At 37.2% G+C, this 24,739-nt stretch overlaps 1 protein-coding gene across 19 annotated transcripts in view; it reads left to right on the forward strand.

Moving 5' to 3' along the window:
- The window catches only part of NRXN3 (neurexin 3), a gene marked incomplete at both ends in the record, with an annotated part of 1,631,502 nt that overhangs the window by 1,572,594 nt on the left and 34,169 nt on the right, over window positions 1-24,739 (forward strand). For 13 of the 19 annotated variants that reach the window (XM_079699579.1, XM_079699593.1, XM_079699590.1 and 10 more), the window contains one exon: window positions 10,082-10,160. In XM_079699579.1, coding sequence (XP_079555705.1) covers window positions 10,082-10,160 — 79 coding nt within the window. Of the gene's footprint in view, window positions 1-10,081; window positions 10,170-24,739 lie in introns of all 19 variants that reach the window. The other 6 variants (XM_079699580.1, XM_079699597.1, XM_079699581.1 and 3 more) reach the window with 1 other exon arrangement.

The following is a 24,739-nucleotide window of genomic DNA, read 5'->3' on the forward strand; positions in this document are numbered from 1 at the left end:
TTGTTCTGGGTTAAGTTTTCTGTGCCACATACTAAGTTCTGGGTTGTGCTGATATGCTCTTCCTTCTCGTGTTCACTCTATGTCATCTTGAGCTTGAATTTCTTTCTTAGTTTCTTGTTTACTAAGCATGAAATTCCATCATGCTTAGTTTTGCAAGGTAACCATTCTCAACTCTTTTCTGCACCGACAGACCTGACGGATATTCACGTGCATTGCACACTCTTCACTGTAAGTGGCCTACCTTCGACAAAATAAAGACGAGGTTCTGTTTGATTCCCAGCATTTGGCTGTTGCCCCACTCCTTTCTCACTTGCTCAGCTAGCAAGCCTCAGTTCATCATGAGACCAAAGACTGAGAGCCACTGCTATTTGCTCTGGACTGAATGGCTACGTTACATCTTTTTTCAGAATTGCTGACCAAAATCCAGGACTGGCTTTATCCTGCGACTCCTTGTTCTCTTCTAATATTGGAGCTTATTAAGTCTTCTAAGTTGTGCTCTCAACCTGCCAGGAAGGGCTGTTTCTCCTGTGTTCAGTGATAAGGTTAAACTCAAAAAAGAGGACCAAGAGTTAGATCATTTCACAAAGAAATATGACTCTATTTTTCCTAGGGTTTTTTTTTCCCCAAAAAACCCATTCCTTCTTTCTGAACTATAGAGCAAGAAAGAACATGGAGAAATGAATCGTATCAACAAAACACACTGATGCGCTCCAGGATGCAGACTATTCAGAATTTCAACGTCCACTGACTGATATCCACATCACAATTTGTGGATCACATTAATATTTGGCCTTGGTCACTCGCCCTCTAAAAACAGAGGCTTGATTTCAGTATTATCATTGGAATAAAGGGCTCACTTAGAAAGCGACTCCCAACTCAAATTAAAAAAAAAAAAGAAAAGAAAGAAAGAAAAAGAAAAGAAAAGGAAGACAAGGGAGCGAGAAGGTGAGAAAGCAAGAAAAGTAGGTTGGGTCGTTGGAGCTTGAGCTAAATTGGCATTCCCTTGTCATGGTTAGATCCTCAGCACTCAAAACAAGGTTTATGGTGAAAACCAGAAGAGTTTACAGAGGGAACACAGCCAAGCCTTTCAGATTAGCGGTCCCGGAGAGGGCTGCACCAATAAGAAAAGCAGCCATTAAAGCCAGACCTTTGTGTGTATATAATCAATAGGCTCCTGATCTAGATTCCTGGAGATGGTGTGTGGTTGGGTGGGCGTGTTTTGGGGTTTATTTGTTTATTTTTTCCTGCCTTCTAAATAATATGTAATTTCTCCGGGCCAAGAAATAAATTGAAGGGATTTAGGGGGATTTGCTTATCAGTGGAATACCACGTAGCATTACATTCCTCCTGCTTTTGGGAAGGTACATTGAAGTTTGGTTAATCTTCTGTGGTTCAATACTCCTCTTCCCTCTGTCAGGCTGCCTTGAACAGACAGATTAATCCCCCTTCTACCCACTCTCTTCTCCTTCCTCCCTCCCCCCTCTCTTGATCCACCCTTCCTTTTTTGAGCAGATGGAAGGAAACTCTTAAAACTGGAAAGAAAAGAAAAAAAAAAGATGCTGTACCACATTTATTTATGTAATCCTACAGGGCTTCAAAGATAGAAATAAAGGACTCCAATCCTTGGCACAAAATTTGGCTAAGCTTAACTTGGTTTTTCTACTGTTAATTAAATCTTGAGTTGACAAAGGGATTTCCTTAAAGGTTAATTCATTAGCAAAAGTTATTATAAATCACATCACTCTTTATCCTGCTCCAGTATATGTGGAGTAGGAAAAAAGGAACAATGTGGAGGCTATTGACAGTAGGCAGGGTTTAAAGAGAAGCTGGTGATACTATTCTCTTGGATTCCTATATAATCTACGGTCTTTAATGATAACGGCTCATCAATTTTTTACAGTGGGTACCACTTACGAACCTCACATTAATTTCAAGTTTTTGTAGCTGATGAAACCATCATGAAACCATGAAACTAGAAAGCATCACTCAGTGCTTTCTAGTTCGGCCTGGCTCAAATCCTAGTAGCCTGTAAACTCCAGGAGGACAAAGACTGGCTCTGTCTAGCCCTCAGCAGAGTGACTGACACACAATAGGCTGTTAGTAAACATTTGTTGAGGGAAGACTGATTGAATAAGTAAATACATGCATCTATAAAATCATATATCCAGAAAAATGGGAATTTGTTTTTTGTTTGCTCATTTTTTTTTTTTTTTTTTTTGTGGTACGCGGGCCTCTCACTGTTGTGGCCTCTCCCGTTGTGGAGCACAGGCTCCGGACGTGCAGGCTCAGTGGCCATGGCTCATGGGCCCAGCCACTCTGCAGCATGTGGGATCTTCCCAGACCGGGGCACGAACCCGTGTCCCCTGCATCAGCAGGCGGACTCTCAACCACTGCACCACCAGGGAAGCCCTGCTCTTATTTTTTGCATTCAGTTTTCTGATAAAGCTCTGTCCCAATTAACTAATTTTGGTCATGCTGAATGCAATGTCTGTAACCCAGGGCAATTCTCTTAAAACCTCATTCCAAGGAAATATGAGCCAAGTAAAATACGTGGGTTGTCATGTCTTATTTGGCAAGTGGTCGTCTCCAGGTAGAGAGTAGAGAGGAAAGTAATGTCTTGAAAAACCACAATGACATGAACTCCAGAAGACTTTTAAAAAATTCAGTGTCGTTCCAATAAAGACACTTAGGCACATCGAGGTAGACGAAAGGGGAACTCAGAAGGCATCTTAACCAGGCTGGAACTTTGTCCCTTTGTTTCCGTCGTTCAGAACCTGCCTCGTGATATGCCTCTGTCTTTTACACTTGAATATGACAAGTTCAAATCGTTTATTTAATTTTCTCATAATGGTGTTGGTTGGTTCTTTTGAAGATGACTATAGAGAGGATGTTCAGGATAAAATGAGGGTAGAGATAATCACACTCATACAATCTTACCATGCTTTAATGTTGTTTCTGGATGGGGCTTGCACTGGGTGTAGTGGTGGGGTTGGTGGGGAAGAAGGGAGGGATGAGATGATCGTTTCTAACAAGCTTGCTGAAGCTCCAGGTTTGCCTGCCTTTGGTTCAGTCTAAAAATCATCCAGTAGTTTGTGTGGGGGGGGCGGGGGGGGAGATATCTATTAGCATTGATCAAAGATTGGACTATGCAATGGCAACAGTTTGATAAAGAAAGTCTTAAATAAATTTAAATTGAGATGTCAACCTTTTCAGATCTCATTAAAGATTATTGATTGATCTAGAGTCTATGTACTTTAATTAAAAGTATCTCAGACATCTTTTTTTTTAATAGAGAATAAATACTCATAATGAAGCTGAATGAGACCATCCCTCATATGAGATACTTAACTCCAGCTCTATCTCAGAAAGGAAGTTTAGAGACAAAAAACTGAAACACCAAGCATTTGAAGGAATTTAATTCTTTCGAGCATGAAGCAGCTGCAGAGATGTATGGCTGTTTTCTGTGAGACTTCAGAATATTTATGGGCCTTTCTCCTTTCCTTTTTCACTGGAAGAAAGGCGATCATCATTCTTGAGTGTGTTATTTATAATTTCATAAAGTTGTTCTGTGACAAGACTTATTTTATCTGCTGCTTAATCTCGGTCAAATAACCATGCTTCCAAGGAGCTGGGTGGAAAAAAAAAAGATCATTCCCCCAAATGATTAGCCTATTCTCAGTATAAGATAAACAGCTAAAGGTTGGAATTTTGAAGTCACAAATCAGCATCTGGGCAGTAGGAAGGGGACATAGTGAAACTCTCTTAAGCGGTTCTGACCACGGAAGCAGATATTTTTCTCAATGCTGAATAATGGATAATGATGAAGAATGGTGTAGAACCATCCCTGTACTGAGATGAGGTAGAGCCCTTCAGAGTGAATAATTAGAAGCAGGTGATTATAGAAACAATAACTCATTGGAGAAAAATGAGAAGCCAGGTTTGTAAAACTGAGGGAATTAGAAGGTAAATATATCTATAAATTTACTTGGGTGGACAGAGTTTTGAGCTTTCCTCTGTCCCAGTTTATTCTAAGGTAATTTCAATAAACACTGGTAGGGGTAAAAAAAGAATATAAATGCAATAAAAAATCTTTCAGGAATGGAATAAAGAGGGCTCCTGCCTGAGAGATATTTTATTGAAAGTTATTATAATACCTATCTTTAGTTTTATGAGTCCTCATACAGAACCAAGTAATTTCAACATGTGGATTAAAAATATGAGATACATATTTTAAAATAGGGTAGTATGAATTATTATTTTTAATATAGGACTTGGCTAATATATAGGGACAGAAGAAGATTTTCCTCCCCTTGAGAAGGCAAGGGAAGGTCTTTCATTTGCACTATGGAGGGAATGGCGCAGTCAGACCCATGCACTGTGTTCTGAAACCACGTGTATTATTAGCTCCCTAAGGAAATGTGACGGATGACACTGGTGAGATGTGGGGAGGGGAAGAAGGAGAGGAGTCTGATAGGGCAGGATATTAAATTCATGCTCATTATCCAAGTTTGCAAGAACAACATGATAACTCAAGAAGCTGTCATACCATACTGTCATTCTAGTACATCTCTTCACTCCAGTCATCCCATACTACTTGTGGGTATACAAATAAGCTGTACTTTTTCATATCTCTGAGCCTTTACAAAGACTGTTGATTTCACCTAGGATGCCCTTTTCCGTTTCAAAGCTCTCAGCGTTCCCCTGCTTCACTACTGCCTGTCCCTGAGGGCTCATTTTCCACATGTCCCTCTGCCTAGGAGCTCTCTCTGCTCCCTTGCTATATGCTGCCTTATCACCTTATGCTTACTCTTGTCATAGCATTCAGTTTACTGTGTCAAGTTTGTCCGTTGACCAGACAGTCTCTTCAGAGACTGTGAATTCCCAGCGCAAAAGAACTGTTTTTATCTATCACTTTATCCCTCCTGACTGTTACAAGGCTGGACACATAGGCATTCAATAAATATTTATTATGCATGAATGAATGAACAAAGCACCTTGATGATATAGTTCCGTATCACTGATGGTTGACTTAGTCACTTAGCCACTAAGAAACTGTTTGGTTTGGGGAGTGGTTATGGATCTTCTATTCTTCATTGAATGACTTGTAGATAATGTTGATATTTGACATATGGGAACCACAGTATGTAAGCACTTTAAGCTTAGCCATTAGGAATTATGAGACCTTTAGACAATCATTGTGAGGGAAAAAAAGTTAAGATGACATGGAAGGCAACTTGATGAACAGTCCTCATGTAACTATATGAATAGAGAAATTTCCTAAGGCAATACTGCTCCTCAAAGGAGTGTGGATGGTGAGCAGTTAAAACAGCAGTTGTCACTACAAATTTCTGTACCCTTGGTTATTATGAGTTCTGAAAGAGTTAATATGTGATCACTGCTTAGCACAAAGCCTGAATATGGCAAGTATTTAATGAGTGGTAAATTAGTAGGCATGATTCTAGAGAGTTCAAATACCTTTTTCCTCTCAAAAGTACTAACTGCTCTTCTTTCTAAGGAATTATGAGTAATAATAAAAAATGGTTGTGATTGTAAGAAGATACATACACACACTCACACACACACACACATGCACACACACACACACACAGCCTAGGGCTCCTGCATTTTATTTAAGGAAAACAGTCCGTAGTTCCATTCTTCTCATGATCATTATACCCCAAGTCTGTGAGATACTGCAGTAGTGAAACATACTCCACTAGTCATGGGGACCAATAATCAGGGACGTGTGCCTTTTCTTCCAAGGGTCAGAGTCAGACCCTGCATTTGCTTGTAACTGGGGAAGGGCACAGACAAAAAAATTTAAAAAGCTACTAAAAGAAAGCCTTGGGTTTTCTGAGAGTAATTTTGGATCAAATAATCATTACTTTAAGATATGATCCTAAGTGTATATCCCAAAACCTTGGTTTGTAATTTTTGTTGTTGTGTTTGGGTGGCAAGGACAGAAGTCATTTTCTTAAAAATCCCTAAAATAGTGATCTGAACCCTGAGCCCTTTGCATATCAAAGCTTCCTGCTCCTGGCAGTGAAAGCATTTCTGAAACTACACAGTGTTCTGTGGCAGGCGTGGCTGTGTTAGATGCCAGGTTCTCCAGATAAATGTCGTTTACCGTGTTGGGCCAGGAGAGGATTGAGATGTATGTAATTGCTTTGGGAGTTTCATTGGCTGAATCTGTAAATGGTGATGGTGAAGTCTGAGGGACAGAAAGGAAGGGGCTGAATTCACAGAAGACCACACACAATGTTTGGATCTACAGCCACTGGAAACAGATCTTCCAATGGCTTTTTTAGCTCTCTTGGCATCTTCATGAGTATATTTTTCTTTATCTCTCTTCGTGGCAGATCCAACCAGAAATGGTGTTTGTACCATTAAATGGAGGTAAGGAATTATGAGCAATGAAGAGCAGTTCTAATGGGGGATAAATCATTAAAGACAGAGTGCATAGGCAGATAGCACATCTATTTAAATTAAGAGTGGCTCCCAGGCTCGACATTCCTGTTATTGATTGATTGATTGATTGAATTAGTTAGCTAGTTTTAGCTCATATTTATTGAGCATGTACCATATGCCAAGAACAGAGCTTCACTTTTAACAGTACACTTAAATCCCATGCTCAGTTGATAACAAATCACTCTGTTTAACCCCAATTTACAGATGAAAATAATTGAGGCCCGGAGAGGGGAAGTAACTGGCTTCCCCAGGTCACAGACTATACGTTTAGGAGCTGGGATTCATAGCTGTGCTGTCTAGAGCCCAGTCTTACCACACTCTCTAGACTGCCTGTCATCTCATCTTCTTTGAGTCTAGTCACCATTTATAGGAGCTACTGGCAAAATGTGTTTCCATTGCCTGGGAGGAAACTTGTTCTCATCCATACTCATATTAAAAAAAAAAAAAAAAAATCTCTGGGAAGTGAGGCACAGGGAGTGAGAACATGGGTGAGCATATGTTTGGGGCCTGCCAGGGGGATTAGGGGCCCATTTTGGGGACAGAAGTGGAGGTGGTTATGGGGGAGGGGAGTGGGGCTGGGGACAGTGTCACTCAAACCACAGGGGCGAGAACCCGTGAGGTATTAGAGGAGGCGGGGGAAGCTGAGGGGAAAATAGGAAATATCCTTTCCACCGCAGAGCCTAGTACTTATCTTAAAAAAAAGACAAAAAACCGAAAACAAAAACAAACAATAAAACCTTACATTGTTTCTTTAGCCAATAAAAATTAGGATAATTCTAAGGATTAAGTAAAATCTTAATTCTCTTAAAAATTAAGATACTTTTTGGTATTAAGTTAAAGATTCCACTAATATGTTAATGCCCTTTTTGGTTTCTATTGGAGTTATGCATTGTTTTTATACATTTGCTCAGTGACCTTTTTAAAGTTTATTGCCTGGCCTCAGTTCTTGAGACAAGCTCACTAGATTTTCATTAACTCACCAGTTTTCTAGGGATCAAAGCTAGTTAAGTCCTATATGGGCCATTCTGTAAGGTCCTTATAATCAAGTCACCGACAATTAATTTTCGATTGATTACATTTTAGAAATGTATTCTCAACCTCTTTTTCATTACCAGCCTTTAAGAAGACTTTTAGACCTTTTCCTAATTGTCCTTCTCCATAAAATTTTAATACCAGATATACTGTATATTCATTTTAGTACTGTGGCTCTTGGCTGATCACAAGCCATTTTCATATCTAAGATCCTCCCCCTTTTGCCCAAAACAATTATTGCTGGCTGGGGAAGGGACATGGGTGGATATCATCCCCATAGAAAATGCATGCTTTAGAACAATCAAACAATAATTGTGGCCCTTCCCAAAATGGTGTTTGCCTCTTCTAATTGCTTCTGCATTTACACAGTTAATATTTATTCTCTTATCACCTCCCTTCCCTTAATGAGCGGGAGTGGGCCCCATCATAGCAGGAAACTCCAAGAGAGTGAGCTCATGATCTCTCTAACACGAATAATGGTGCTCCAGGATACAGCTGCCAGCATCAGTTGTGGAAATGAAATGCACATTTCAGTAGTGTCTAGTTGACAATAAAAATAGTATGTTTGAAAAATCTTTTTCTATTGACTTTAAGGAGAAGCAGAGGTAGAAGTATCTCCCTGACAGATATTGAATAAAGATCAATTACGTGGTTTAAGGCACCTCTCTGCCACTGTTAATTAAGCAAAATCCATTACCTAATGTGGTTCTTCTACTGTTCTTTGCTGTCTCCAGCAATTCCGTGCCTACTATGTCTATTTCAAGAAGGATGTTGTCTGGAAACGCTAAGCATATGGGTTGTCATGTGTATTCATTTGCTAGGGCTGCCATAACAAAGTACCATAGACAGGGTGGCTTAAACAACAGAAATTTATTTTCTCACAGCTCTAGAAGCTAGAATTCTGAGGTCAAGATGTCAGGGGTGTTGGTTTCTTCCGAGACCTCTCCCCCTAGCTTGTAGATGGCTGTCTTCTCCCTATGCCTTCACATGGCCTTCCCTATGTGTGTATGTGTGTGTGTGTGTGTGTGTGTGTGTGTGTGTGTGTGTGTGTGTGTGTGTGATAACCTCATCTTTTTGTAAGGACAACAGTCATATTGGATTTACTTACCCAAATGACCTCATTTTAATTTTCTTATACCTCTTCAAAGACCCCATCTCCACATACCAGTCACATTCTGAGATACTAGGGGGTTAGAACTTCAACATATGAATTTGGGAGGGGACACAGTTCAGTCCATAACATCGTGTAAGAAGGGGTATAAAGAAGCCTATGGGAGCTACAGATGCAGACTTTGAGTATCTATTCAAATCTTCACTATGTTTTTTACTAGCTGTGGGTCCTTTAGCAACTTGCTTAACCTCTCTGAACTTCAGTTCCCTTTAAAAGTGTAATAATTATCCCTGTCCCAAAGGATCATTGTGAGAATTGTGTCTAATTAATTAGTAATAACTACAACTAATAAGCATATATACATGTCTAGCACAGCATCTGACTTGTAATCACTTTTTCTCTTGAATATGGATTCAGGCTTCAATGCTTTGGGAATAATAAGACCCGCAAGTCAGTTAATATTATGAACATCAGGAAGGAGAAATCAATGAGCATTTGTTGAACAACTGCTATATATTGTGTACTCTTATGCACAGAGTAGGACAAAAGTTTGGTTTTTAGACAAGATCTGTAGCTTAATAATTGAGGGAATGATTGAAAGAGTATTTACTGTGCATGTAGAATGTACCAGGTACAGAAAGTACTTTTCTCGTCTACTGTGTAGCAAGGGACTTTCTTACTGCCCACACCCACAGTCCCTTATATTTCTTGCAGCAGCAGATTCCCTGGCATTGGGGAATTTCTGCAGGATTCAATAGAAAAAAAAAAATTGTCTCAAATTGAATTACTTTTGTTGCAATCAAAATTTTTTCTGCTGTCTTCAGAAACGGCCTTACCTGTGTCCACAGGCTGTCTTGTAGTATCTGTCTGCTGGTCAACATTACTAATTCAACTGACTGCAGCAATTACATGAAGAATCGCTGATAGTGAGAGAAGCCATTATGCTGTTCCCAAACAGACTGCATTCCACAGTGTTCATTAATTATGCCAGCCTATAGATTCATGACCACCAAATCATACACTTGAGACTGCACACCATATGTATGGAAACCCTCTCCAAGCTGCAGTGTAGTTCTTCTGTGCTGGCTTGCTCCCTTGTATTGCCACCATTTGCAATAGCCCTTCTCCTGCCCTTCTGATTCTCAAAATTGAAATTAAAGTCAGGATAGAATCAGGCTGCACAATGTGATCTACAGGGATAGGATAGCCTTCAGCCTCCTCAAGCCAACTTGGGGCACTCAGCTTTACATAGACCCACACAGATTGTCTGGACCCAGAGCCATTCAAAGCTACAAAGGAGTTAACATTCTCTACCCTACAGCATGCCCTCTTTAGAGGAGAGAGACAGCAATGCTGATGGAGGCAGGACACAGTGATAAGTCTTTGATGCTTTTGCTCATTGGTTTCTTTATCTCTCTCTCTCTCCTCTCTCTTCCCCCTACCTCATTATGTTTACTTTGACACGTGCAGCCAACATCAGATGACCTTGTTTCATCTGCTGAATGTTCAAGTGATGACGAAGACTTCGTTGAATGTGAGCCGAGTACAGGTAGGTTAGGTCAGTCTTGTTTTGCTTGCTTTATTTTTTCATTTGCAAAAAACAATACATACGTATATGTGAATATACATGTGTTTTATATATATATATAATAGCGTGTTAATGTGTGTATTTCCTGTATCTATATATGTATATAAATACATATATAAATATCAATCGAAAGCATCAAATCCCATGGAAGGAGCCATAAAATCCCAGGGAAATTTAAAGTCACTTCCTTGACTAGCTAAAGAAAAGTCCATAAGACATAACTTGGAGCAATCAGACACCCAGATTAACCACCAAAGCAGCAAATGTATAGCAGCCATTGGCAGCTATGAAATTGACAGGGGGTGGGACATGAAGACTTTTATATTGGATTGACGTCAAAAAAACATAAAGCCAAAGTGGGGCCATAAAGATCATGTAAACCTCATGAACTGTTCTAAGTGGCAAACAAAACAAAATCAAAAACCAAAACCAAACAACCAAAAATAATTTTTTTCCATGGGATTTCAACAGCAGTTAGCATGGTATTATATTTATACTAATTTTGTTCATTGTGTGTTTAGAGAATTTGTGCAGCAATATAACATAGTAAACACAAAATTAGGACAGAACCATGCCATGTCAACGGCTGAGATGCTTCGAAATGTATCTACTGTGCTGAAGTTGAGAGGACTTTGGCAATTAGAAGCTTCAGTGTGTTCCCCATTTGCACCCAGATACATTTTGATGTTTTATGGTCTTTCTTTATAGTGAGCTATATATGATATAATGTCCAGCAGGCAACTGCAGTCCCTGATTATTTCCTATCAACTTTCCCAAGTCGTCTGTTTTGAGACTTGCTATAAGTTAAATATTTATATATATGTATATATATATATAAAATAGAGAACAGATATCATCGAATTTCTGTGTATGTTTAATAGAGTTAAAAGCTGGAGTTGGGTTAGGATCTTATTTCTGTAAAGGCTAAGAGAAATAAATAGAATTTTCTAGTTGATTCTTTGGGTTGCTTTAATTTTTTTCCCTTTTCTTTAAAAATAAAGGAGAGCCACTTTGTTAATTCTAGAGGAATTTAAGATTCATTAAAAAAATTAGTGTAACAAAAGTGAAAATCTTCCATTTGTTACCCTAAAATTATTTACAATTTTCAGATTTTGTGGAAGCCTGACTGCTTGGTATCTTGCAAATGGCTTTGGATCCAGGAAGTTCTGTGGGTTCCTGTTCTTAGCATTACATAGGGACAAGTCAATAATTTGCAGAGCCTTTCCATTCTGGAGTGTGATCTGTTCCTTTGGACGCTCAGTTGTGTGGGAGGAAAGTAACTTTGACCTGGCTGGTCAGATTTTTTTTCAGATTATTGGGTCATAATCTCAGTGTTCTAAGTGAGGTTTTAACTCTAAAGGGAAGATATGTCTAATCTATACCAGAACGTGAGCAACAAATTTTCATTAATTAAATAATTGATTTATTCATTCATTTAATAAATATTTCTGAGCCCTCAGGCAGGATACACTGTTTCTCTAGATTTGAATCCTTCCTTTTCTAATAGTTTGCACAAATGAGCTGTTGGAAAATAGAATATGGAGCTTTATCATCTAACTTACCTCTCCAACAGAATTCAGTTCAACAAATATTTTTTGAGGGTCAGTTGTGTATGTTAGGTATGTGCTACATATTAAGGATTCAGACATGAATAGGGCATGATCTCCAAGACGCATGTTAAATTCACTGATTTTGTGGTCAATAATTTAAGATACCTAGATTTCAATTTGGATTCTCTGTGTATCCTTTCTCTGGTTTTCTCGCTTTCATAGCAGTGATATCTGTATATATGTAACAATGTTTATCAAATCTCTGGATATTAAGTCTTCTTATAAAAATCTAGGCTTGATCATTCTCAATTATCACCACTGTCTTCCCCTACTACCTCCCCCTCCTACACACCGTCATCTCCATAGCAACCTCCATAAGAAGACGGAGGGCTTCTCTAGATCTCTGATTCACAAGGTCTATGGCTCCCCAGATTGTGGGTATGTTACCATTTGGTATTGAACATAAACAGGCCCAAACTTGAAAAGCCCCAGACTAAGTCCATTTGCTTTTTAGTGACTACACAGGTGTTTCATCTGATTCAAAGCAGAGGACAGAAATTCAATGCCAGTATTTCTTGAGTGATATAATTACATGGGGCGGGTGGGGGAATAAAAACAGTTTTTAAAACAATCTGTTGTGTTCTGCAAGGGAGTATGGGAGGGAATATATAAGTAAAGCAAGTGACAGAATACCCACTCCGAAGGAGCTAACATATAGCTCCATGAGGCTGATATTGATCCCCTCTGCCTGGGATTATTTAACTCATCACATTTGAAGAATGAGCATTTCTTCCTTCTAAATTTACTCCATAAAGTATTCCTGGTAAGTGATTCAGATGCACAGGGAAATATGTCAGAGGCATATTTAATGTAGGAAGGAGATAGATATACCTATTGATGCAGAGGTTTTGCCCTGGGAACCTGATTAATACTGATGAAGATTACATGCTTAGAGCTGTCAAGTCCTTTTTTACATCGTATGAGAAATATCTCTATAGCCTTAAGATTTTCCAGAAATATTACAGATTAAAAATCAGAGCCATCAAACCAGTTGTTACTGGGGTTAAGTTTCACACTGCCTAAAGAGAAGTCTTCTGTTGCCCATGCAGCAGTGAACAATGGTGACATTTACATAACTTTGACATAAACTGTTAATCCTGAGAGTCTATGTGAATATTGAGATTAAAATTCTAAGTTTAAACATTCTAATTCACTACCTCAGTTTCTAAAATTTTACTCTTTTCCAGGCCTGATGTTTGCTGGAAATACACTAAATTTGGCTAATCTTGTTCTATCTTACTTGAAATTACCTTATCTTCTCTTACTTTGTTACCAAATTTATGATTTTCTAGGCTGTGTCAGTAATAAGGTATTTAACTTCTACAGGTTCTTTCCTGATTAATTTAGGTCCACTAGAAGCTCTTGCTTTTCATAAATTTGTGTAAACTTTTCATAACTTTAGTATATGTTATATTCAACAACTTTTGTGTTCATGTGGGCATCAAATTTTAAATGAAATATTTCTTTGGGTTTCAAAGCTGCTGGTTTTGAGTCAGATGTAAGCAAATGACTTTTATACTCACAACCCACTTTGACATTTAGGGATCACCCTGGTTTGGTGTAGCTTAGTTGTGTAGCTTAGTTCTTTAAGGACAACTTAAATTTTTTTAGAGTGTGGTTGATGATAGTTTAGAAACCTTTTGCATCCAGTGGATTTCAAGTTTTCTCTGTATATTTTTGCTGGAACATATGTAAATGAGTTTTTTTAAAAAGCCTAAATCATGAGAACAAGGCACAGAGTGAAAACTCAATTAGTATTTGTTGACTGAATTTGTATGACTCTCAAAATACCTCATAATCTTAAATTAAAATTGGAGATTTTTCATACCTCTCACTTCATCTCCCTTTAAACAGCTAAATAAAACCTGGTGAATTATTTTTAAATATATGATTTCATACAAGTAAGTATCGCCCTAACAAAATCCATGTTTCTTTAGCAAAAATAATTCTCTACCTTACCCTGTCCCTTCTTTTGCTGGGAACTAGATCATTTTATAGTGAGTTGCATTTTCTGGACATTTGCTTTGAGAACCCAGAATTGAAATTGTGAACTATAAAGTCATAATGAATCCATCTGTATCAAATAAATATATTCAGAAGAATATTTGAATAACTGTTCAAGTACATAAAGTTGAGGGTCAGGATTTTAACTTTCCTAATTTGTAAACATTGATTGTGTCCCCTACAAAAGAAGGAGGTGTCTATTTGGTATTTTAGATTTATGTCTTTGCATATAAACCCTTTTCTTCCCAACTACACTTCTATTGATGTTAAATTGTGCAGTAAATGCATATTTCATTGTCCTTCTTTCCTCTTTGTAATAAACAACAACAACAACAAATAGACAAGCTGGAGAGGATTCAAGTAACCACTAGGAAATGGGATTCTCTCATGAGATTGTGGAAGCCAAATAAAAATTAAGGTCTTTAGTAAGTTTACCTTCATGATCTAAAATGTGGGAATGGATTATGAAATACAGATAAAGGGTTTAAATTTACTTTTCACTCCTTCTCTCTCCCTCCCCCCAACTCCTATGCCCAGTGTCTCCATCTTTCAGAAAAAAAAAATAACATCAAAACTAATGTATTGTCAGATTCGCTTCTGTATATTTAAAAATTATCAATTGTCTGAATTTTATGTGGTTTATGGTCTTAAGATTCTAAAAATCGTGGGGGCAGGGTTCAAAGAGCAGAGGAGAAAAGTGAAAAAAAATGCCTTTTGCACCTGAGAAATGGGCATGGCAGTAATTAACAACTATATTGATTCATCCAGCCATTATCTAGGGATACATTTTTCTGGGTGTCAGTTAGCTGGGGTTTTTTGCCTCCACTTTTGTTAGGTGTCCTTTGATCAAATCTCAAGGGACAGCACTTGCACCAGAGGGCAGACAGTAAAAGGAAGTAAAGATGAAACACATCCATCTATCAATAGGACTGTGCTAAACAACTTATAATGGTTGGATTGAGGGAGATGTTTAAACTAATAGTAGTAAGCTGAGATCACAAAATAATTACTATTCCCAGAGTGATTCTCAGATGTATTTTTACTTCTCAAATCTACAGTCCTCACATTTGCATTTGGTGTTATTGCTACTTTGTTTCTCTTTGTTACCCAACCCATTATGGTGACATTTAAATTTGGCAAAACACCAAGAGCTTATCCCCGTTTATGTTCTCCAGGTAGACCTGGGTTCTTAGTCTTTAGCAGTTTGAGATGCCTCAGTAAAGTATTTATAATATGAAAATCTGGCACTGAATTGTTAAAAGCTCAGCAAATCCTTAGAGTTTTTATTTGCTGGAACATTGTGGAGGACGCAGCTGAAGTGTTAAGACAATAATAATTTTCTAATAAAGGATAGGAAGAAAGAGAGCTTTATTTTTCAGAATCCATAGATGAAAAATAATAAGTGTGCTGATTATCGACCTTAAATATGATGTTGGTAATCTTAAGAGTTTATAGAAATGCATTTTGTCATTCGTGTCTCCAGCAAACTTGAAGTTAGCAACTTGTATATTTTCATTACAAATAAATAGATTTTTATTTAATTTTAGAAAGATTTTTCCATATGGAAACTCAGGATTGATAAATAGAATCATGTTTAAATAGTCATCAGTCAAGTAACTATTCAGTGTATAGTTGAATAGTAAATGCCTAAATGAAATGCCATAGGAATGTTTGAGTCACAATGTCCAGAATTCACCTTGAATTTTAGGGTCCACCTAAAAACACTTTGAATAAAGTTATAATAGAAGTAATCTGAGAAATGTTTTAGCTTCGGAAAGAAGGATGTAAGTAGATGTAAATTTCATTAATTTAATTAATCATTATTGGCTGTGGACATGAGTAATTTTTACATTTGAACTCTAATACATGTTCAATGTACACAAAGCAAACAGCTATTCACATATTTAGGTCTAGGCTAAATCCTACCAATTTTTGAATTTCCTTCATTGATTTATAAATTAATAGAGTACATTCATGGGTTATAATGTTCCTAATTTAATGGTATAGTTTCTATCTTCATTCATTAGCCCACTCAGTGATAAGTTGCATCACTTTTTTATAACCCACCTCCACCCCAGCCCAAGCTAATTTTTAAGTGACTGGAGCAAATATGTGGCCTTTAAACCCCTAATGATAAAATGCTTTGAAAATTAGAATAAGGATAGAAATATAAGTATAGGAAAATCAGCTAATTGGCTATTAGGCCATTGATAGTGCGGGCATGGTATGCATAAAATGTGGGTTGATCATTATCATTGATTTTATAACCAGAACAACAAATCTAATAACAAAAGTGGTAAAAATGAAAAAAATTCTATTCATCTCCATTACCCAAGATTTTTTGGTAATGTTGGGAAGGAGAGGGAATCAATAAGATCAGTGTGTAAGTATATACACTTCCAGTTGAAAGTGTAATAAATCACTTATTTATGCAACAGTTTTTAGTGACTACTATGTATAAACACTGGAGTAGGTTCTAGGAAATTAAAAACAAGATGAGACTCCTTCCAGGATTTCATAGTCTATTAGGGAAGACAGATATAAAAATAAGGGGAATAAAAGCAAAGGAGGGATAAGAAGGGAAGAAACAATGTAGACAATGAATGGAAATGCCTAGAATATTATCAGAACTCAACTCGAAGGAGAGGTCTCTAATTCAGCAATTAGCACACCCCATCCAAGGACAGGCAAGAAAAACCACAGATGATGCCACCCAGTGGCAGAATCAATTAACCCCAGGGAGCATTCTTCTATATCTTAGTTTGGGGGCACAGAATTTCTGATTCGTTATGGTTGAAAAATTAGTACTACACATATACGGTATGGCCTAGGGCCAGAGCTTCTTAGGTAATAGGTTAAGGATGGGCGTGTTGAAGAGAGAATTTCAAGCCAGACTTCCTGATTTCAAATGCCATGAGAACTTCCTGATTTCAAATGCCAGTGCAAGTAGTTGTTAAGGAGTGAGCTTAATGAAATCATTAAGCAAGTCCCCGCACCCGAGAAAAATTAATAAATAAAGAGGGATTGGGTTTTAAAAGAGAGGCTTTTATGTGTTTTCTTTTATTCTTTTTGTTCTGTATTTTTTCTCCCATAAGCCCCAATATATATACTGTGTGTACATATATATATTTATGTATGTGTGTATACTAAATATATAGAGCCTATTGTTCCATATATATAGACACAGTATAAATGATATTAGAATAATGTAAACAGAGATTAACAACAGCCCCTGCCATCAGCCACGTGTTTACACAGAAATTCATACCATCATTCTTACATCAGCCAACATAGACATGCATGATACTGTTTTAACTTGGTGGAAAAGCATGTTAACTTTTCTTTAGGTTTTGTTTTTTTCTTTATCATAATTATAATGATGATTCCATAACTCAATTTTCCTTGGGAGGGGTAGAGAGAAAAAATTATACAGATATATCTATCCATATACACACATTTCTGTGTATATATATAAATAGATATATACTTTGTATATATTTGAAAAACATTTTCTGTTATTTCACCTCGTCTTGTGCCGCATGAATTTTTGGTGGTTCAGTTTATTTTGTTTTGATTCATATTTAGTATTTTGGTCATTATGGCTATTTTTAACTCATTGCTATACTTTTTTGAGTCATTATTTTTTAAATACTGAGAGATATATAGATATACAAATCAACCAAGGCAACAAAATCTTTTCTTGCCATCCTAATCTCAAATTTCTCCCCTTCAGCATATCCCTCCAGTATTTATGCTCAAAACAAAACAAACACCAACAAAATCCAAGAAAGTTGTGTACAAATGAATGAAGTACTTTGTTTTCCTCTTCTTCCTCCTATATATTTTTTATTTAAATTTTCTCCTTTCCCCTTTTTATTTTTCCTTATATCTGCACAGGCCACTTGCCTTTACTCTCCCCTTTATGACAATTTATTTCATTGAAAAAAAGGACGAATGAGCCAGAAAAAAAATAATAGTAATAAAAGAAAAACATGCAGAAAGAACAGAGAAACACATCCCTCTCCACAAATTTCAGATGGCATAAAAAGAATTTTATTGCAGATATAGACTATTTGTTGCATCTTTTATTTCTGGACAAGCCCAGGATCATTGTGTGGCATGCAGTGAGAGTTTTATAGCTAATCAACTAACCATGGCCTCCATCACCAGTGCATGGGCTATAATAATGCCATCTCATGTTTCATCCAAGTGATACATCCAGGCTAACCCAGCAAGTCCAGTTATGAGTTGTGGGGATAACTTTCTTTTGTAGTTATAATTTCATGGGTTCTCATCTTTATTATTATTTCCACGGGATCACAGCAGCCCCAAGAGCTGCCCTCGCAGCATCTCTGTGTGGTTTTGTTCTTGTGCTTGCTTTCCTTGGTACAGCAGTCAAGCATGCATTTCGTCTGGCACATCTGTCTTGCCATCTTGTCTTGGAGTCCACTGTCTTGGTGTCGTTCTGTGATTCTGTTCTCTGTTTGTAATATGTGGTTTGAAATCCTCTCCCTTTATTTCTCACTCCCCTATTGTTTCTCTTTTTAACCTTACCTTTAGGGAACTTCACAAAGAAGCAAAACAAATTTTCAGTCGAATTGTAAGGCTGATAACTGGTTTGCATCTGGAGGTCATAAGTTGCACTTCTTACCTGGCTAAGGAGGCAAAACTTACAGTGGAAAATTATTAATGATAATAGCTAAACAAGCTCCCTGTCAACAACAATAAGAAACCCTTGTTGATTTCTTTGGCATGATTAAATGGGCTTACTGCTAAAGGGATTTCATGTAAGAGCTAATTTCCAAGGAGTTTTCCCATAGATTATCCATCTTCTAGTTAGACGTTTTCTTCAGGAACAAATCAACAGAAAATGTTTTCAGAATACGCTAGTGAGGAGCGTCATCATTTCTGCTATATAGAGCAGTGTCTGTTCCTGAATTGGTGAGGAATTAGTGGAAATATGAATGTGTTTTATTATAAAATTTATTTGTTTATGTATTTTAACCTAAAATATAAATGTGTTTGGCAAGGGAAAGTAAAAAAAAAAAAAAAAAAAGCTTTTTAACTCACTGTTTCTACCTCATGCATATTTCAAGGTAAGATTATCTTTTGATCTTTCTGAGTCAAATGATACATATTTTATTTTTTAATTCATGGAAGCATTAGAGAGTCAACACTTTGACTTAGACCTAAATTCTTTTTTTTTTTCTCTTTTCAAATAAGACATACACAATAACTTTAGTTCTGAGAATTGTCTGAATTTCTTGAGAGAAAGGTGGAAGACAGTGCCCAGTTAATTATTCAGATGCTGGATTATACTGTGATTACCCAGGAAATTTGCCACATAACTTGGAATGATTTGGTCTGTTTGATACTTATAGTATGAAAATGAATTTTTGTAACAAATTCAACCTCCTTATCCATAAAGGTTGAACAAGAGAGTATAAAATAGGTCTGAAATGAATTGATAGATTGATTTTTGAAATAGGATCTTAAGATTAAAAAGTCCATATTTTTAACCTGGAGAAGAGAAAGCGTTTCAAGGCAGATGGTTTTATGATGAGATGTTTCAGTCATGTCAGTGTAGCTCTTTGCTCTTCTTAAGGGTACAGGGGAAGGGCACAGGAAGTGGAAATTTGTGGGGTCTATGGGCTAAGAACTTTATAATGAAGGAAGGAAGGGAGAGAGTGAAGGAGGAAGAGAGAGGGCAGATAAGGAAGGAGGGAGGGAAAGCTGGAGGAGGGAGGGGGTATTCCTGATGAGTCAGGTATAGTAGCTTGCTGATAAATGATAAGAACCAGCACACACATAGACACACACAGCCTTAATCTGTAGTGTGTGACAGTTTCTATAGTATAAAATATTCCCTCTGTGGCTGATTTCAAGCCACAGATATGACAATATTAAACTCAGAATTGGGAAGTAATGCTCATGAGCACACGATTATACACTGTTTTCACCATACAGATACCATGGATATCAATGAACTTGAGTTTTAAGCTTTTATTACCTTTGTTTTTAATAGAATGTATTCATATGTGTGTGTGTATATATGTGTGTGTGTGTGTGTGTATGTATATATATATATATATATATATATATATATATATATATATATATCTTTGGTAATGGCTATGTTTAACAACCAACTTGGAAAATTCCTGAAAATGTAGCAGTCAGCTATCATGAGCTGGCTCTGGCATGTCACTGGCCAAGGCGCTACACTGTGCCGGGTGCATTCAAACATGGTATTTTATTTAAAACTCATTTTCAGTTATTATAATGTAGAAACTATTGTGGCCATCTTACAATTGAGAAAATCAGGACTCAAAAAGTTTGCTTTTCCAAGGTCACATGCCTGCACATAGTGGCAGAGGTAAGGTTCAAACCCAAATCTGTTTGAAAATAGATAACTCTTATTTCTACTGCAGTGTGCACAGAGGATTGGGCTTAAACACTTATCAGAGCACTACATTTTAGAACTATGACATGCTCATTTGTGGAGCTTTCACTAATTTTGTTTCCTCAAAATAGAGTTTCCAAAAATTCGTCCCTTAGTAACATGAAGATGAACAGGATATTTCTTAGGTTTCCAAATTTTGTTTCTCGAGCTTTGGAAAGACTATAATAGCTGCATTTCTTAGCACATAATTATAATATTCAGCATGATTCCATTACTCAGTTGTTATGTTTTTGTAACTTTTAAAACATAATGAACTTTATTTAGTTCATTTACTTGATGCATGTTAATTAACCAACTTCACAGTGAAATATATCAGTGCCCTTTACTTCTACATTTTCCCATAAAACTAGTATATTAATACTTAAAACAGCATGAGAACCATTGTATTGCAGAAAATGACTGCAACTTGAAAAAATAATTTTACTGTGAGATACTCAATCATTGCTTTGTGAAAGAGTTTGAGAAATCTGGGAATTAAAAAGGAAAGTGTGGACCTTGCCCTTCTACTTTGACAATATACAGTCTCTGACTGAGTTGCTGATGGTACAATATTTTACTTTGACTTAATGTCAGCTTTAGCTGCCCCTGTGGTCCACTTTCAGTGACAGCACACATAATATTGAATAAAGCCCCTTGAAGTGATTTCTAGGCCTTCATCTGTAAGTTTTCCACTGCTACATCTTTGTTCCTTCATTCAGTAAATATTCATTGAGCTTTTACTATATGCAGGTAGAGTTCTAAATACGTTACATTGTTAACTCCCTTAATCCTCATAACAATCCCCTGAGGGGCTTTATCATCATCTCCATTTTAAAGATGAGTAAACTGAGGCACAGAGGAGCCAAACGGATGGTCCCAAGGCCACACAGCAAGGAAGTAGGAGAAATGGGATTTAAACCCAAGACAGTGGGGCTCTGAGCCCACACAGGAATCACTATGTTATACAGTCTCATTATATAGTATTCTCCATTGACCCATATATAGAAATAGCTACCTGCCTCTTTGATAATAATGAAAGAAGGTTTGTGTATTGAGTATATTAAATGATTGGGCAATACTTGTTAGATGGATTAATTACTGTGTATCTGAAAGGCTTTGAAAACCTTGGTTGATAGGGTTATGAAATTGTTTAGCTATGATTTATCCAAACAGCTGTGATTTAAACGACTTACTGTGGCTTCCTGCAAGGTGGAATGGTTCCACTATTCAGGATGAAAACCATCACTTACGTGAGGTTAGTCCTTCTTGATGTCACCTGTGTAATTGTGCACTGGGGACTTCTAGCTCCCTGCTTGTCAGCAGACCTGTTTAGAGCATATGATCAGGAAACAGCCACCTTTAACTGATGTTAGGATTCTAAGAATAGAGGCTCGTAGTGAGAGCTCTGGTGAGATGCTGAATTTTCTTCATTTCTGAGATAATTCTGTTCTTTGAACACAGTGTTTTTGATGTTACAGCTAATAGGCAGCAACAAAAGAAGTGAATGTGTACCTGAGAGGATGCATTTCTTACCTTAGTCCCTTTCTGACATCTGTGTACTCTTGACATTTCTTAAATTCCTACTCATGTGTTTATCTTCTCTTTCATTTTTCTCACTTCCTTGCATTATATGTCTCAAACTATATAAAAGGAAAAATCAAAACAAAACCCCAAACCTTTTCTGGGCCCTTGAATTTTCTATGCAAGAAAAGAATCTTAAAGGATTTATTAAGGACTAAAGTTCACAATGAAATAGCAAGTACCTTTTTAAAGCTGGGTTTGCTTTTATTAGAATCTTTCCAAGGAAAGTATAGCTTGCTTAAGCATCTGAGGGTCTCATTACAAATTATATCCATCCTGACCAATCCGGAAGCCTAAACTGGGAAACCTGTAGAGTTGAAAATGCTTGAGGACCCTCTGTTGTCGAATTCTGCTTTCATCTTAGCTTTGAAGCAGATACCCCCGTTTTACTAAAAGATCATGGCAATATTATATTGCTAAGTATTCAAATTTTTCTGCCCAATCACTCAGAGCAAAAGCCAATAAAGAGCCAGAGAGTAAGCATTTTAGACTTTGAGAATCTCACAATCCCTGTCATAGCTACTCAACTCTGTTGTCGTAACACAAAGGCAGCTATAGACAATACATAAATGAATGATTATGGCTGTGATTCCATATAACTTGATTTTAAAAAGCAGGCATCAAGCTGGATTTCGGTAGTCTACTGACCCCTGATCTAGAGAAATCTGATAGGTTAGGAATTTTCTTTTTTAAAAGATGAATTCTTCTTGCCCATTTTATAGTCAATCTTAATAAACATTTGTTGAGTTCCCCACTAAGCACGTGAGACCACATAGGATGTGGAAGGACATTGGAAGCTCATTTCTCACCATTGTTTTGAATATGCGCATTATCTCATATATGAAACTTGATTTAAAAAAAAAAGCAAACGTACAAAACCAGGGTCCCCTCCCCACAGCGTGTACACTGCCTTTTTTGTAAGTGCTTGATTTTTTGCCTTTCCTTTTGCACATCTGTCTTTTGTACTCTGTGCCTCCGCTGGGGTGTGGGCTGCATCCTTTCTGCTTTCAGACCTCTTCGGCAGTAGTTTCTTTGAACTCCAGCCCACATACTGTGTCACATCGCAGTAATTCTTCCCCAAACCTTGGCTGTGGGTTATCGAGCTGACAAATGTCTAAATGACTGAGATATGATATTTGCAACCTGCTGAGAACCTCCTCTTTTCCTGTACTTTTTGATTTGTAGCTTTATAAGTTTTGTGGGGAAAGTGAGAAAAACATTCTTGGTGACACAGGCAGTGAATGAGGAGAACAGAATTGAAGGGGCACAATATATAGGACTCCTTCCTGCACTGCAGGCAAAAGCATTTATTTATATCTTAGTCCTCTGAATGTTGGAGGCAAAGGATTATTCAGTAGGGTGCAGGATGGAGCATCCAATATCCTGAGGAGAAGAATGTGTTCTACCACCTGGCAACAGATTAGACAGGAGCAGGCTATGAAAATACAGGTACAAAGCCACATTTAGTGTTACTGCAGAAGTGGCATTTGTTACTTTAGGATTTGACTCCATAAATTAATGCTTAGTCCCTTTAGCATCTTTAACATTAGAAATCTGCAGAAAAGAAATACAAAAGACTCATATAAGAACAACATCAAGTAAACTATGAAACCAGATCCTAATGTATCCCAACCCCAGAGGGAGCATAAGATTAACTTTTGGAAGGCAGAATGCTAAGTAATGACATTATGAGCTTTCTCCATTAGCAAGGCCCCTTGTTGTGGTGTTGTGCCTGGCGTTGTGAGGTTCTGAACTATGACTCAAGAAGAAAGCAAAAAAAGAAATGCCGAGTTGATGCAGGAAAGGAAGAAAGACGGCGCCATCAGGAAGGACTTTGGGGGCAGGAGGTACACGGGTTGACTTTTCAAACAACATAATTTAGAATTAGTGTTTTAAAAGCCTCTGAGATCAAAGGGATAATAGAAAACAAGAGTAAAACAAGGGTAAATTAAGCACTGTTGATGGCCTGATAGGGACATAGCAAAATGCAGTAAAGTCTCCATCTTCTTCTCCCTTTATGCTTGCAATAGCCTGGTATTTTCCTATGTGGTTGGTTGGTTTATTCACTTGCTTATTTGCTTGCTTGTTTGTTTGTTTGTTTACATTTAGTTATTTCTAGCTTTCCCTATAAAAGCAAATGGGCAAACTCAGTCCCCAGGGGCCAGCCGTGTAACGTGATGAGATGAAATAGACAAGGGTGACACAGGTGACACAACAGATGACACATCTGCAATAGCGAGAACTCATCAACCAGGGAGAACACACCCTCATTTAATAACATTCAAATTAAATATTTTTAAAACATTAAAATAAAAACAAACCCTATGAAAGTCAAGCAAGTTTCAACAATGAGAGACACATAGTGTGTTTTTTTTTCAATTTTCATTGGAGTATAGTTGATTTACAATGTTATGTTAGCTTCAGATGTACAAGCAAAGTGAATCAGTTATACATATACATATATCCACTCTTTTTTTAGATTCTTTTCCCATATAAGCCATTGCAGAGTACTGAGTAGAGTTCCCTAGACACACAGTGTTTTTAAGTTTATTTTTTTAAGACTATTTTTTTAAATTCCTTTAGATCTAACCGCTTCATCAAGTTTGAAGAATGTGCTCTTAGTAAGATTTCTGGTTAAGATATCTCTCGGTGACCTTGAGTATCGAATTAAACAGAGCAATTCCTCTTTTAAGCTCCCGTAAAGCTAAAGGCCTTTTTCGAAATTTTAAAAATTATAATCTTAAAGTTTACATAACTTTTAAGAGTATATGCTTGAAGAGCTTTCGAGTTCGTTGTAATGATTTTGTTTTAGGTAACAAAAGTAAAACCTACATAGGTAAATTGATTTGTTCAAGGTCACTGAATTAGTTTCCATTAGGGTTGGAATTAAATCCTGAGTGTCC

This window comes from Hyperoodon ampullatus, assembly GCF_949752795.1.
Source record: "Hyperoodon ampullatus genome assembly, chromosome: 3".
Taxonomy (NCBI): Eukaryota; Metazoa; Chordata; class Mammalia; order Artiodactyla; family Ziphiidae; genus Hyperoodon; species Hyperoodon ampullatus.